Here is a 15,147-nt window from a genome sequence, read left to right as displayed (position 1 = left end):
AGGTTTTTGTTGAAGGAAGAAATTAAGTATCTTTTGTCTGCTGCAGAGGATCAGGGTTTTTATTTTTCACACATTAGTGGTGCTGTAGATAAGTTTTTTTTTCCAACTTTCTCTTATTCATTCTCTCTCAATCTACAGCTCTCTCTCTCTCTCTCTCTCTCTCTCTCTCTCTCTCTCTCTCTCTCTCTCTCTCTCTCTCTCTCTCTCTCTCTCTCTCTCCATACCTCCATACTGCTGTACTGGAAATATCATTTGTTCCTGTGGATGGTCATGTGACTCTTTATTAGAACAAAAGTCCAATCAGAGTGTGTGGTTCCTGTTCTTGTGTGGTCTGATGGTTTGAGTTGTGGTCTCTGTTGCACAACATCCCTGGTTCAAATCTAGTTTAAGTTTTCTTTTGGATTAATAATTAAAGACCAGAAAAGTTCTTTAAAACAGGTTCTAGCTGTGAGGTCCTGTGGCTCATGTGGATCAGCTTCACCTCTGGTTTAAAAGGTTGCTGGTTCAAACCCCAGCCAGGTCTCTAGGGTTGGAGATAATTCACTCCCAATGTTGGAGGATGTGGTTTGATCTGTTGACCCATTGAAGGTGTTTAGAGGAACAAGAGGGTGATGTCTGTGTCATTTTATTATTTAGTTTTGCATATTTAAAAGTTTCTGCAAAAAATAAACTATCACCCACACTTCAGTTCAGCAGACCAGACTTCTCCTGTCACCTCTCAAACAGTGTAGACACATGCTGGGTTTGAACCTGCAGCTTCTGAACTCAGAGGCAGGAGTTTTACCTTCACACCATCAATTCCCACCCACCAACCTGCTCTTTTTTACCCACTTTATCGTTTGTTTAATACAAATAATTCCTAAAGGAGCCAAAGCAGGATTCGAACCTTCACCATCAGTCAGTGAGAGCACGGTCTTTACCCTCTGAGACGTCGAGTCTGCCTGAAGAAGCTTCTTTTTTTAGGGGGTTTATCTTTTATTGATTACAATCACTGCTGGCAATAATTTATAAAGAAGCTGAAGCAGGATTCAAACCCAAACCATCACAATCAGTGACCCCTCAGTCTCAGACCCCTGAACCATCAAGTGTGACTGTGCTGCAGTTTATTTTAAAGGGGTTTATCTTGAGTTTAACAGCAGTTTAGAGATGAATGTTACACTCTTTATCTACTGCTGGCTTTAACATAAACCAACCAACTTACAACATTTCATTTGTTCCTGTACATAAAACAACATATCAAATCTCTTTTATCTGCTGCAGAGGTTCAAACGCGAAACGTGTAAAACGCTAAACGTGGTTTAATGCGAAATGTTTGTATGAACCCTGTGTTGTTTCCACGTTAAGCTTTTCCTGTACGTTTTCTGTAATTAAACGTGTATTTTGGACTCACGTGTATGTCTGTACATGTTTTATTATTAATGCGCATTAAACCACTTTTATTGTCCTGTGTGACTGTAAATCTGCAGCTACATAATAAAGCTAAAAAAAATACAAAGAAAAATATATTTATTTTCACAATTAAAAAAAGACGTGTTTATTATTATTTTGTTTTATTATTTTTATGTCTAATAGACTGAAAAATAAAATCGCGTTCCGGAGAAAAAAAAACGCGACCAATTTAATAATCCGGCGTGACCGCACCGGGTTTCCGTACACACGCGCGCGGTTAATGAACTAAACTCGTTACACGTGGATTTTTTTTTTCCCCACGTCCGAAGCGGAAAACAAACAGCGTTTTCGCGTAAAAAGTACAAACAAATCGAGTTTTTGGATTGAATTCTCATCAGTGTGAACAGATCCAATGTGTTGAAGGACAGAAGCGCTTCATCCATGCAGGTTCTCACACACACACACACACACACACACACACACACACACGTGTTATTATCCTCACAAACACGTTCTGCTCCACCAATAATCAAATCCACATCCCTGGATTGTGAGTGTGAATTCAGTAAAAACCCGAATCCTGATTCTAATATTGTGTTGGGAAAAAATGTAATAGTTTCCGGTTTTATTTATTAATAACCTGCTTTTGCTTCAATTGTGTTTTTTTCTGTTTTACTTTCGTTTCTTTATATTTTGTGACTGTTTAAAGGCTAGACTTTGATTCAGATGCATAAATTGGTGATGGTGTTTTTCTCATAATGTGCAATTGATGAATTATGTAATGAATGTAATTTATTAGGGGTTTGTTTATTGTCAGTGAAACGTGTTTCCTTCATCACTCAGCTGTAAAACAGTGTGTTCCACGTTTATCTCTGGTCCAGATGTTTCCAGAGTAGTAGTGTAAATTCACTAGAACTCATCTCACTCGATGAATTTAACACAAAAACCACAACTCAAGTCTAAGATTACGAGATTAAACTCCATCATCTTTACAGACTCTTGAGAAACTTCATCTCCTCTTCGAATAGCATGCAGATGTAACCATCGAGATCTTTTCTTCTTCTTCTCAATAAATGTAGTTTCTTACAAAACGTTTCTCGCAATTCTGGGATTTTTCTCAAAATATTACCACTTTAATCTCGTATTGCTGCAACTTTATTTTCGAAATAACGAAATAATAATCTGGGTTGCGGTTCTACGAATGTCTTGTTGACAAACTCTTTGTGGTCTGATGGGAAAATGCTCATCTTTGGGGTGTGAGAGGTTCTGCTCCATCACATCAAAGCTGATTATTAGTGACCTTTTAAAACGCTTGAATTTCTCGTTATAAAACGTTAAGGAGCGTTTTAGGGGTGATGGAGATGTTTGATGGAGATGTTTGGAGGACTGTTGAATCGTGTGGTCGTGTTTCCTCACAGAAATGGTGATAAATAATTTCTCATTTTTCTCACATCATGAACATGTTGACCTTTTTTTAATTCCCTGAGACAAATCAAACAAAACGCAAGGGAAAGATGTGTGTTTTTGTAAAATTTCTGTAGAATCTGTGACAGAATGAAGAATATTGTATTGATGTTGAACTTGAAGCTTCACGTCTCAGTCAGACTGACGTCTCTGTCTGTTCCCCCACAGCTCAGTGTTTTCCTGTCAGAGCTGCGGTGTCCTCAACGCATCATGTCCTCCGACGCCTCGTCCCCGGCACGTACGGCTCCGTCTACAACTCCCCCGCTGTCTCCTACGTCTCCCGTCTCCCCTAGCTCACTGCGTCTGCCCCCATGCCACCAGAGACCACGCTCCCCCTCCCCCATGAGGGGGTACCTGATCCCCAGCCCCCTGCCCACCCGCCGCTCCCGCACCGTCTCTGCGTGAGTACCAGCTTCAGTCTTTATCTCCTGTTCTGAAGAGTAATGTAGGTATCGGTAATGACCAGGTTACAGCTACCACTCGAGCACAGCCACGCCTCCTGGATTTACAGGTGGTGATTCCTAATCCGGTTGTTTGTCCTGAGCAGTTCAGCTGATTGTGAACAGAAAAATGTCTATGATCTTTTGTCTTTTGGAAAACGTGCAAATATCTTTTGGAGAGCAAAACTACGTAAAAAAAAAAAATAGAACTAAAATAATAAAAAAAAATTAAATATGAAGGTCATCGAGATCTAAAAAAAAAAAACTGCTCAGGACAAACCAAAGAGTTTCATGAACAACGATCACAAGACACACCCAGTGTTTAGAATCAATTCAGTGTAAACTGTAGTATTATGTGGGGCTGAATGGAAACATCTGGGATTTAAAATCTATTTATGGCAAAAAAGTGTAAATTCTACAAGACTTAATGATGTAAACTTTGAACAGTAAGAGACTGTAATTAATTGGGTCGTTGTAATTTATATATAAATTGTTGTAAACGTAAAATCTCTTCCTGTGTCTCTAAACTCAGTGATTAAAATAATCACCATGACATTGAAAACCTTCAGTGATGGGATTCGGCTGCATGTGTACATCAAACACGGCCTTAATACCGATACGGGGGTTAAACACTCTCAGCTCTAAACTGTTGTTTTTCTCTCCTGCATGGAATAAAAATCCTCATCCTTGTGCAGCAGTATTTTTATATGTCAATTTTTATTGCCAAGACGCTTCGATTACAGTTTGGCATGCGGTGAGACGCACAAGTGACATTTACATTATTAAATTGTAGACAATAATGTACTTTACCTGCTACTGAAATGGATTTCAGAGGACCAGGTATCTCAATCAGCCTGGGTTTTAGATACACACACACACACACACACACACACACACCTGATCCTATGGTTCAGATTAGAAAAGAATCTCTCAGCACACTGAGGCTTTTCTGCACCCCTTTTATTTAGCGATGCAGGACAAAATGTTTAACAGAAATCTCTTGGTTTTTGTTCCAGAGCTGCTAGGGCTGCTGAGGGTCCGCTCTTCACTGGGGTCTGCAAGTGCTTCTCCCGTTCTAAAGGTCACGGCTTCATCGTGCCGTCAGACGGAGGTGCCGACATCTTTGTGCATGTCTCGGAGTGAGTGAGACGATTGACACACACACACTTCTTAAAGCTCTGGTAAATGTGACCTGAGGTTTAGTGAACACTTGAGCACACACACACAGTCCACATTAGGAACAACTGTACGTTCATGCAGCTTTTCAGCCAATCATGTCATAGCAGTACACCGCTTCTAAAGGTCAGGAGCTTGAGGTAATGTTCACATCATTAACCATGATGTGTTGGTTTGAGTGTTTCAGAAACTGCTGATCTCCTGATATTTCACACGCATCAGAATGTGCAAAACGTAAAACCATGCGGTGGTTGAGCTACAACAGTGTGAGACCACATCAGACTTCTTTCAGCCAAGAACTGGAACTGAGGCAGCCATCATGGATACAGGTTCATCTACAATTATTGGGGGGGGCGGGATCCCTGTGCCCATGATGAGCTCAGATTCCTGTAATCTGCTGTTGTAGCTTCTCCACCTCAGAGTTCATACTTCGCTCGGACCTGTCTCTCAAAAACAAGGCGTTTCAATCTGCACACCACCTGATCGCACACTGTTTTTTGTGTCTCTACACCGTTGTGTGTGTGTGACAATCTCGAGATCGGCGCTTGAGGAAACTCAAACTGTCCTATCAGGCACCGGCGACCCTGCGCTGTTTAAAGTCAGAGATCACTGATCTGAGCAGTAACTAAATCTCCAGACCTGTACATGGATGATTAGGTAACTTCAGGAACGTGAAAAAGACACAGCAGGTGTCCATGCAGAGAAGAAGCTCTCCTGTGTGTGTGTTATGAATGAAAGAACTGCGTGGAAACGGAATAAGCACCAGACATCAAAAGGTAGAGTTGTAGAGAAGCGTCCGCTGTCGCTCGTATGTTTATCGAACAGCTTATTGTTTTCTGACCTTTACTGTATGAAAAGAAAATGGATTTGTATGACGCAGAAGAGGAAGAAGGGACGTGCAATTAGGTGGCGGTTTTCTCCTTTTTTCTAAAACCTTTAATCATAACGAGACTCATAACGAGCACATTTTGAGTGGGAATGTTTCACGTTTTACACTGCATGAACACACGACTCCTTACTACTGCTACAGCTTTCATGTATTTCAATCATTTACAATAGTGTTTTACTTTTTAATGTGGAAATGTCTGTGGAAACGTTTCTCCCAGGTCACATGACTGATCTGAGAAACATTTGGTAGGCCACAGGTCTACCTGGGTTGTTGGTCCACGAGGTCAGGACAAAGCGTAGGTCTCATGTGTAGTCTGAATACAGCAAATAAAATTTGGACTGTCGAAAGAAAGAACTGCAACACCACGGAAACTGAAACATCAAAGGCAGCGTTCAGAAAATAAAAAGACCTACAACAGTAAGTTTTAAGGCCTAAAATTTAGGTTTCAGACCCTGAAAAAGGTTTGGCTGTTTCTCAGGTGGGGAAAATTATGTTGCACAGACGTACATTAGACGACTCAAAGTAGGTCACAAGCAATGGAAACAGTATTTGGTGTGTTTTGCCCAGCAGAACATCAGTGATTTGTAAAAGGCACAACTCCCTTGTTTAAACACGAAGCTGCTGTATTGATTCCTCAGCTCTCTCCAGAGGTTAGAACTGTAAGCCCTTGTTTTTTGTCTGTGCAATAAAATTTTGGTAAACAGACAAATTCCTTTCCCTCTGTTAACGCTTTCTGCACAGAGTGTCGAACGTACCACAAGTCTCGCCTCTCCTCGTCCTGTTCTAAACTTCCTGCTTGTGTTTCCTGTGCAGTATCGAGGGCGAGTATGTTCCTGTTGAAGGGGATGAGGTGAGCTACAAAATCTGCTCCATTCCACCCAAACATGAGAAGGTTCAAGCTGTGGATGTGACCATCACCCACCTGGCACCTGGCACCAAACACGAGACGTGGTCAGGAACTGTGATCAACCCCTGAACAGTAATGTGCTCCATCTCTGGGAGAGAAACAGTGCTGAATGACAGCTAAGGCTTGAGACACAGGATGTTTGGCTTTTCTTTTGGTGAATTTCAATATCATTAGCCTTTTTTTTTTTTTTTTTTCTTTCGACACAAAATGTAAAGTTTTGCCCACCAATTTGCTTTCACCAACACTGTACCTGTTTTTCAGTGGATTGTAGAGGGAATAAAGCCTTAATTCATATCTACACTGATGTACAATTTTTACCTCAAAGTAGCAGCTGTGATCATTTCCTTTATACCACAGACATAACAATCTTCACTTTCCTACAACTTCTGTTTAGAGATTTGTACACGAGTTGAAATGACTGCTATAATGCATTTGAAAACAGGAAGTAAAGTAGGGTCAAGAGGGTCAAAATACAGCAGAGGTCTCCAGTCTTTTCCACAAAGAGCTGTTTTTCATTCCAACCAATCACAGGTTCGGTTGGAAGGAAACCCTGCACTCACACTTTGTGGAAAAGTCTGGACAGCACTGGATTACAGTGATGTAGCTGAACTTTCTTGAGGATTCTGAAAGAAGCCACACAAACTGGAGAACAAACTCCTCAGCTGCACTTACCTCCTCCTCTCACACACGCACCAGACAGACGTTTGACCTGGAAATTCAGTGTCCAACGAGTTAAACCGAAGGACGAGTAAAGCTGTGATGTACGGGGACATGAGACACAAGAACGTGTTAATACGTCCATACGTTTACCAGTAACTTGTTGCGCCGTCCTCGTTAAAACAAACAAACTCCAAAAATGTCATTTATTTCTGAGTACATTTATATTTCTAAGACAATATTTAAACAGGGAATAATTACATTTTAAGATCTATTTCACACTGTAGTGTAAACAAACATGGCAATATGTTTAGTGGTTTACAGATAATTCTATATTTAGAACAATACTGACTTGGCCAAAAATAATAAAAACCAGACGTACAGAGTCGTCACATATCTCGGGATTTCTTTAACTGAGCAGCTTTGAGCCTTTTCTCCCTCTGTACATTCCTTCTGTCTGCTCTATCAACATAAGGAATAAAAACTACCTTTATATACTTTACGTGGACGAACGGGACACTGTACAGAGTTAGACATCGAGCTAAAAAAGATTGGACACTTCATGAAGGTTAGGTTTAGACATTAGTGTCTCACTGATGCACGTTTAGTGACTGAGAAGTATTTTTATATATATATGAGGTGTGTAAATCTAAATCATACCTGCCGGGAAAAGGAGGACGCATGAAGGGTGTTCTGTTGTCTAGACCTGCACTTTCTTTATTCTCCAAATCCCCAAAACAAGCGATCAAGAAGCGTAGACACCAAATCGCAGCAGAACACCGAGCCGGATTTCTAGCTATACGTTGATCCTAAGACGCGGCTTATACGTTTAAAAAAAAAACAAAAAGCATACATGGTCTGCTGAGAAGTAGTGTGGTGTTGGTTATCCTGGTCCTCAACCTTGAGAAACCTATTTTTTAGCCCTGGACTTTCAACATAAACAATCAAGCAGTAATAGTAATAATTACTCCAGAACAACTAGGGGGGACGACTAAATCAGACCACATCTGTCTTTCATATCTCTCACCTAGAACATACATTAAAAACGTATTAATGCTGTGCTAAAGACCTATTTTGAATAGTCAAATTAATATCACCGCTCCGATGATGAACCCTGAACCACACCGTATCAGATGCCTTCTAGAGAAAAATGCTTGACTTTCACATATAAAGGATTTTAGTGGAAAATCGCACTTGGTGCGTTCCTTTGAAAATCAAAACGCAGAACAACGTTACGTGTTCCATCCCACATTCTACAGATTTTATTCTAGAGAACGCTACAGGAGCGGAGATATAAACCCAAGTCCTACAGACGCCCTACTGAGACAGAAAAAGACAGAACGCACTCGTTCATCTGGGCTTAAAATATACCTATGATGGAGGTTCGGTTGTTTAAACGCTCGTTGTGTGACGTGTGTGAGCTTCCTGTGGGGAAGAGAATCAGACTTCCTCATAAAGTCCATCGGTAGCTGACCAAAAAATTCAATAAATACGAGGAAATGATGCACACACAATGATCACAGTGACTCTCCTGCACTGCCCTGTTACTGAAATCTAATAATACAGAGATTTTCCTTTGAGGGCTTCTTACCCTTTCCAGAGCTTCTGGTTGCTCTGAGGTAGGAGAGAGGTTTATATTCTTACGAACTCGTCCTGGTTTTACAGGTTAAAGATGTGCTTGCGTCTGACTCTCGAGTAAACCAGACATCGTTTAAAGGTGAAGTTTGTCGTTTTAGTCTCGGTGTAATTCTAATGATATAATTTCGGATATATTTACATTTTTCCGGCGCAGAAAACACGTTTCCAAAAGTACAAACTGCCCCTTTAAACAAGATTCTTGACCTACCGCTGTGATTTACTCCTTAATTAGCGACAGGTCGTCAGCGCTAAAAGGTTTTTGTAAGTGTGTGCTGATCCACCGCAATACTCCCATTGTGCTCGTTACAGTGAGAAATAAAGTGACCCGAATTAAACAAATAATTACAAAGTGTTGGAGGAGGTTAAGGGAAAAAAAAAAAGGTGAGTAAGAGACTGAAGAGGAGAAGGAGGAGGAGGAACCACCCTTTATGGGAGTCTGGACCCTTTGTGCTTGTTTCCCCTCAGCTTCTCGGAGCTCCACGACTCTATTTGTACTCGGAGAGCACGTCGTTAAAGATGTTGAGGAACTGATGAGCGTGGTGCTCTTTGAAGACGAGGGCGGGACGGAGGCGGATGGATTTTTCGCCGCAGCCGCCCAGAAGGACGCCTTAGGAGAGAGAGAGAGGACAAGGTGTGGAGGACAAGTTTCTGGCAGGAAACTAAGATTTGATGATGCTTGTTGTGTACCGTTACTTAAATTTTTTTTATCTACAGCTGTTTAATATCTTTTTTTTTTTTTATTTAAATAAACTAAAAATGATATTTATCACTGGTGGCACATTTCCAGGTAAAAAAATAAATGAATTCTAAAACCTAATGATACTTAATTGTGAATTATGTAGTATTTCAGCCTCTTTATATTATTTCTATTACTACATGAATTTTTTTTCATGATTCATACAATTTCCTGCACAAATATAACCAGAGGTGAAAAAAGGGAAGAAGTGTGTATTGTTAGTTTCATGTGTGTGTATTCAAATTTACCCTTGTCCCTGATTTTAAGCAAAAGTTTGTCCCGGGTGACGTCATCACGGGCATCGACTGCGCAGAAGGTTCCCAGACCACGGGCTCGACTCAGGAGGTGAGGATACCGAGACTGAGAGAAGAATCGGATAGTGAGGGAGAGAGAGGGAGAGAATCTGTGAGGATGTGTTGTGAGGACATTTCCCCTCTGAACTAGAACTCAGAGGGCTTGCCTGGGATTTTTATTTATTTTGTTTATTTATTTAACAGGGACATTGTTACAAACTGACAACCGATTTCATGTACATAGGGCAGATGATATAAAGCTGATTTGCAGCCCTCGTCCCTGGTTTGTCTTTTTACATAAGGTCAAAGCAAAAAAATCCAAAACGAGTACAAATAAACAAGTGTATATGTTGTGTCTAAATAACAATATCACAATGACCTACGTAAGCACAGATCAATACGCTGTTCATTTCTGTAATTCACATCTGTTCCCTCACCAGGAGTGAATTGTTTGGGTATTTTAAACACTTTGAAAAAATCCTTTTAAATCTCTAAATTCCCTGTTCGTATTTTTCTAAATCTCACCATTACAATTTCTTGCTAATCTCATAGCTAATTACATTAACTGAGGAAACCAGAGAGTGTAATCGTGTGTTAAAGATAAGGTTAATTCTGCCACCTTAAACCCCCTCCAATTAGCCTTAATCTGTTCGTATGATCCGACATTTCAGCACATGGTGGTTCTCAGGCGGTTCATTATTAATGAGAACCATCAATTAACACGATACGGTTAAAGCTTTGTCATAAAAACAAAAGCCGCATTCAACCATTTATTACAGAATCTGTATTCGTTACCTGCAGTTCATTAAGTCCCTGCAGCAAAGTCTTTCCAGAGCGAGTCACCTCCTCCAGAAGGTTCTCTCTTCTGATGACGTTCAGCACCTCGGAGAGCAACAGGTTCTTTGAAGGGTCTCCCATCCATGTGTTGAAGATTCTGTAACCCTGAGCCATGACACACACACACACACACACACACACAATCTTATTACCTCAGTATTAGCAATCCAGTCATAATAATGGAGAAAATGTGAACATGCAGTAACATTCTCAGAGCACTAGAGAGCCTGTACACAGGTAAGATTAGAGTGTTAATTAGGGCTTTAGATTAATACAAGATAGGTGGAAAGTGTGTCAGATTTAAATAACAATGACTGGATATGATATGATTGTACATTTTTATTTTTGTCTTTGATGATTTAAATCTTTCACTTTTAAACACAAAAGATATTTCACTTTTCAGCTAAACACAAATCAAGACTTTTTCTCTATTATGATCATTTATACATGTGGAACATCACCAGAAAAATATATCCTGAAGTGTACATTTTCCAGATATTTAATAAATTGGTCCCCTGTGATATAGATTCTGTCACCAAATTCTCACTTGATCACAAACGTGTGCTCTCACACACACACACACACACACACACACACACACACACACACACACACACACACATTACCTTATCGGGCTGCAGCTCGTCTTTGTGGTAGTAGCCTCCTGTGAGCATCTTCTTGCTGAAGGATACGATATCAGCAGGGTCGTCTGTTCCCCAGTGCTCATGGGCCCAGAACTTTCCAGTTGCTCCGCCCCCTGTCTGAACCTCGTCCACATGGAAGGCACATCCATGCTGAAAGCAAATATCAGAGCAAATAGCATCAGGTTCTCTTAAAGGTAAGATTCGGAGATTCGCATCAAAAAAAGATTTATTTCGATATAATTATCAGTACACACTAAATGGTGCGTTCTCTCAGCACCGCTGATGCTACGTGAATATGACGTTTCACAATACTGCGGCGACGGAGGCGTGTCCTGAGAGTCATATAGAATACAGATTAACATGGCAGAGGTAGAGCTGTAACTTCCTGCAGCCACTACAGGAAAAGAACGTCTGTTTTTTTAATAATTTTTTTCCCCTGCACTATAAAGGCGTGTGTTAGAAGTCAGAAGGCTCTTAAGAAAATCGATGATTTGCTGTTTGTCTGAATCAAAAGAAATAAAAGTGGACTGAATTGCAGAGGGAATATTTTCTATTGAATCGCATTGTGTTGAATCTGATTGAAATCGGATCGTATCAGTAGCTGCTTCATATGCATCCAGATTCAGTGATGGAGATGCACATCGCTATCAGGTTCCTTCTTCATTCCACTCAGATGCTACTACACTAGGATATAGAATCATTCATACAGTCTACACGTATAACTGGGTTGTAAACTGTTGGATATAACGTTATGGGTGTGCAAAAATAAAATGAATTTAATTATTTAATTATCAGGCAAGTTTAATGCAATCATTCTCAGTTACTATTTAAATGTAATAAAAGTAGCACATTATTTAACAATTACTACAGTTTTATTAAAATTTGGTGACTAATGAACCTATGAACACCATAATGTGTCTGTCCAGATTATAATCTGACTTTAAAACGGTAAATAATTTATGTCTCTTTATTCGGGGTTGAACTCTAAACCACATGCCCCTAAAAGAGAAAACACAAACCACCATAAACAGTCTGATAGATGAGACCGAGTTCATCAGTTACATAAATGCAGGACGTGTTTTTGAGTCCATGGTGGAAATGTTGCTCCTTTTGGGCCGATTTGAGATGACGGGAATCGAAGCAGACAAGGAGAACGCTGGCCTGAGGAGCGCCGTGTGCTCACTTCATCATGCACTGTGCTTTCAACATCCTCATTTATTCATTATTTACATCCTCTTGCAGAGGTTCATGAAAAGACACGACATACTATTGGGGTCTTGGTTACCTTTCGAGCGATGTTACGCAGCTTCATGAAGAAGTCTGGTGATGCGTGGTTGTCTCCTCCCTCCGCCTGGATGGGCTCGATGACGATACCTGCCACAGGTTTGCCCTTCTGCCTCCACTTCACAATCAGATCTTCCACCTGAACCACATTCAAGAGAAAGATGGTATCTCGTTAAGATGTCCTTCTAGATTTAAATAGCGGCAGTTAAATGATTAACGAATTCCCATTCTAACTGTACAAATCAGATTTGTGGGTGGAGCCAAGTGTGTAATGTCACTGAACAGGTTGATTCACGGTTGCTATAGTAACCCAACCTTGAGGCTAACAAGTCAAATACTAAAACTATATACTGGAAAATCACACCCTGCATGAATTTTTTTAAAGCCTGACATATCTGATAAAGTGTTTGATTAAACGGAAGTTGTGACCTCCTCGAGACAGCGTGCCTCTTCTTGAGCGTTCTCCTGAACAAACTCCTCCAGGGGATACTTCAGCCTGGGGAAGGGTGCGATGGGCCAGTCGAAGGACGGGATGTCCAGTTTGTGAATGATTTTGGAGTGTGTCGTGGCCAAGCAACCTGAGAACGAATCAACACAGAGTATTAACTTCTTCCTGTTTCGAGAGGAAATAAAGAGCTGAATGTTTCGTGCGCTGCAGTTTGTAAACCGTCACGCGTTCGTCAGGCTCACCCAGAGTTCTCCCGTGAAACGCTCCCATGAAAGACAGGACGCTCAGATCCGGACATCCGGGGCTCTGCAAACACACAGGAGATGAAGAGAAAATCAATTACAACTTTTCACCCTATTCTTTAATCTCAAAACCAAATGTTTTTAATATATAGCAAAAAAAATAAACTGTAGTGAGTTACCTGGTTAATCATACAGGAGCTGGTTTCCTCTGGAGAAGGACTGCTGGTGCCTCTCTCTTTGTTCTAGACGAAGATCACACACCGTAAAAAAACAGCGTTAGTGGAGACAGAAGGGAAAAAAGACAGTCGCACACAAATGCGGCTAACTGCACACTTCAGAGTTGTAATGAATAAATAAGATTTATGAATACACAAATTGATGGACCATGATGTGTGTGTGTGTGTGTGTGTGTGTGTGTGTGTGTGTGTGAGATTTCTGCACTCACTTTGTACCAGATGAACATAGCCTTAAAGGCGTTCTCATTGGAACAGGAGCCGCACGCCATGTTCTGTACCCGGGTCATTCCAGTAGGAGCAATCTGGGGGAGGGGGGAGGGGTTGGGGGGGGGTATATATTTTGTTATATATTATTTTTATATAACAAAAGCAGTAGTTTACAGCAATGATTACTGGTTTTAGAATTCACATGAAGCACCAAACTATGGGGGTCCGTGTGTACAATAATAAACATGTCTCCTTTTTGGGGCCTCTGTTGAATTCTGTTAAACTGTAAATGTGTATGTAAAATATTTCTGCATAACATTTACATGTAATTATTTTGCCAGTCTAGGGTGTGGCATACTGAAAACTATGTAAATGAAACTCATTTGGAGTGAAGGTGTTGAACACACTCTGTAGGATCTAAACGGCTTTGCTAAGACTTGCTCATGTTGCTCATATCGTCTCTTTTCCGTCACACTTTTACTTTTCGAAAATCCAAAACTCTCTGAAACACAATGGTTTGTTTACACGATGATGAATGTGGAGCTGGTCCTGAGATAATCTCAGACCCACGGGGTTTCTTTACTTCAGAATCCGACTGGCTGCACTTGTGAACTGGTTTGTTGGAAATGAAGGAAAAACTGACCCTGAGCTTTCATATAAGACCAGACCGAAGCTTAAAACAGATTCTCACCGAGAGCAGGCTTTCAGTCAGCTTCTCTGGGAAATTCTCAGGTGGCAGAATACCGAGGGCTGGCCGGTTAACAAATGCGCTCTGGGGATGAGAAAATAAAAGAATATGGTTTAATTTAAGAGCTAAAGGAAAGAAATGAGAAAATACAGATCTGAGGGTCTTCATGCTTGACCACATCACTACACTCTTTATATTCTACATACACAGTGAAATGATGTCTTACCAGATTGTTGGGATTGGTGAGCGCTTTCATCAAAGCAGGATGATTATAACCTGTACAGAATTGCAGTGTAAATATCGTGGGCTATTAACAGCTACCCCCACCCCCACCCCGAACCTGCTGCACTTATTATATTTATTCAGGAGGCTTTGAAGAATATTAGATGAATAAATGGAGAGTCTCAGGGATTCGAGGTGTCACATTAGGGCAAATGCAACAGCGCCTGAGTTTAGCGAATCACGTCTAAGGTCAATTCAGGCTCATTATAAACAGATGCAGCAGCGAAGATTCCTAAATAAATGTAAACAAAGTGCTACCAATTATATCATATAAAAACATAAACATTGTTTGCTGTTTAATAGAAGCAGATATGCAGAACGGTGAACAGGAAACTATTTGTGATTGATGGCCTGAAAATATAATTAAATATAAGAAACAACTATCCAACCCTGATACATTATAGTGATAATATCTTTGCAGTTATAAAAACTATTCGGAAAAGGTGTTACACCTAATGTGGCTTTCGTAAAATGATGGTGATTCTGCATTCAAATACAAAATGTTCTATGTAATTTATGGTCATATGCCTGATTAAACGTAATGAAAATTCTGATGTAGCTGATAAACGTTTCGTGCTGCGTCGTGTGAACTGCCGTCTTATGAACCCGTTTGAACCGCTTTATTTCTGGACTTTGGTTTGGTTTGGATTACATAAGCACCGATACAGCAGTTCCTCCGACCACCAGCAG

The 15,147-nt window shown here is 40.5% G+C and overlaps 2 protein-coding genes across 7 annotated transcripts in view; one reads left to right on the top strand and one right to left on the bottom strand.

Moving 5' to 3' along the window:
- The window catches only part of carhsp1 (calcium regulated heat stable protein 1), a 22,037-nt gene extending 13,662 nt beyond the window's left edge, over positions 1–8,375 (top strand). For 2 of the 3 annotated variants that reach the window (XM_083566584.1, XM_083566583.1), the window contains 3 exons: positions 3,022–3,254; positions 4,310–4,432; positions 6,172–8,375. In XM_083566584.1, the coding sequence (XP_083422710.1) occupies positions 3,064–3,254; positions 4,310–4,432; positions 6,172–6,334 (477 nt within the window). In that variant the 5' untranslated portion in view covers positions 3,022–3,063 and the 3' untranslated portion in view covers positions 6,335–8,375. Of the gene's footprint in view, positions 1–1,762; positions 1,837–3,021; positions 3,255–4,309; positions 4,433–6,171 lie in introns of those variants that run through there. The other variant, XM_083566582.1, reaches the window with a different exon arrangement.
- The window catches only part of abat (4-aminobutyrate aminotransferase), a 23,037-nt gene continuing 15,007 nt past the window's right edge, over positions 7,118–15,147 (bottom strand). For all 4 annotated transcript variants that reach the window (XM_083566527.1, XM_083566529.1, XM_083566528.1 and 1 more), the window contains 11 exons: positions 14,402–14,451; positions 14,179–14,259; positions 13,490–13,582; positions 13,224–13,286; positions 13,045–13,108; positions 12,784–12,932; positions 12,356–12,493; positions 11,053–11,220; positions 10,385–10,531; positions 9,545–9,656; positions 7,118–9,167 (listed from right to left, as the gene is read on the bottom strand). In XM_083566527.1, the coding sequence (XP_083422653.1) occupies positions 9,046–9,167; positions 9,545–9,656; positions 10,385–10,531; positions 11,053–11,220; positions 12,356–12,493; positions 12,784–12,932; positions 13,045–13,108; positions 13,224–13,286; positions 13,490–13,582; positions 14,179–14,259; positions 14,402–14,451 (1,187 nt within the window). In that variant the 3' untranslated portion in view covers positions 7,118–9,045. The remainder of the gene's footprint in view (positions 9,168–9,544; positions 9,657–10,384; positions 10,532–11,052; positions 11,221–12,355; positions 12,494–12,783; positions 12,933–13,044; positions 13,109–13,223; positions 13,287–13,489; positions 13,583–14,178; positions 14,260–14,401; positions 14,452–15,147) is intronic.

Source organism: Silurus aristotelis (assembly GCF_946808225.1).
Source record: "Silurus aristotelis genome assembly, chromosome: 17".
Taxonomy (NCBI): domain Eukaryota; kingdom Metazoa; phylum Chordata; class Actinopteri; order Siluriformes; family Siluridae; genus Silurus; species Silurus aristotelis.
This window is presented reverse-complemented; position numbering and strand designations above follow the sequence as displayed.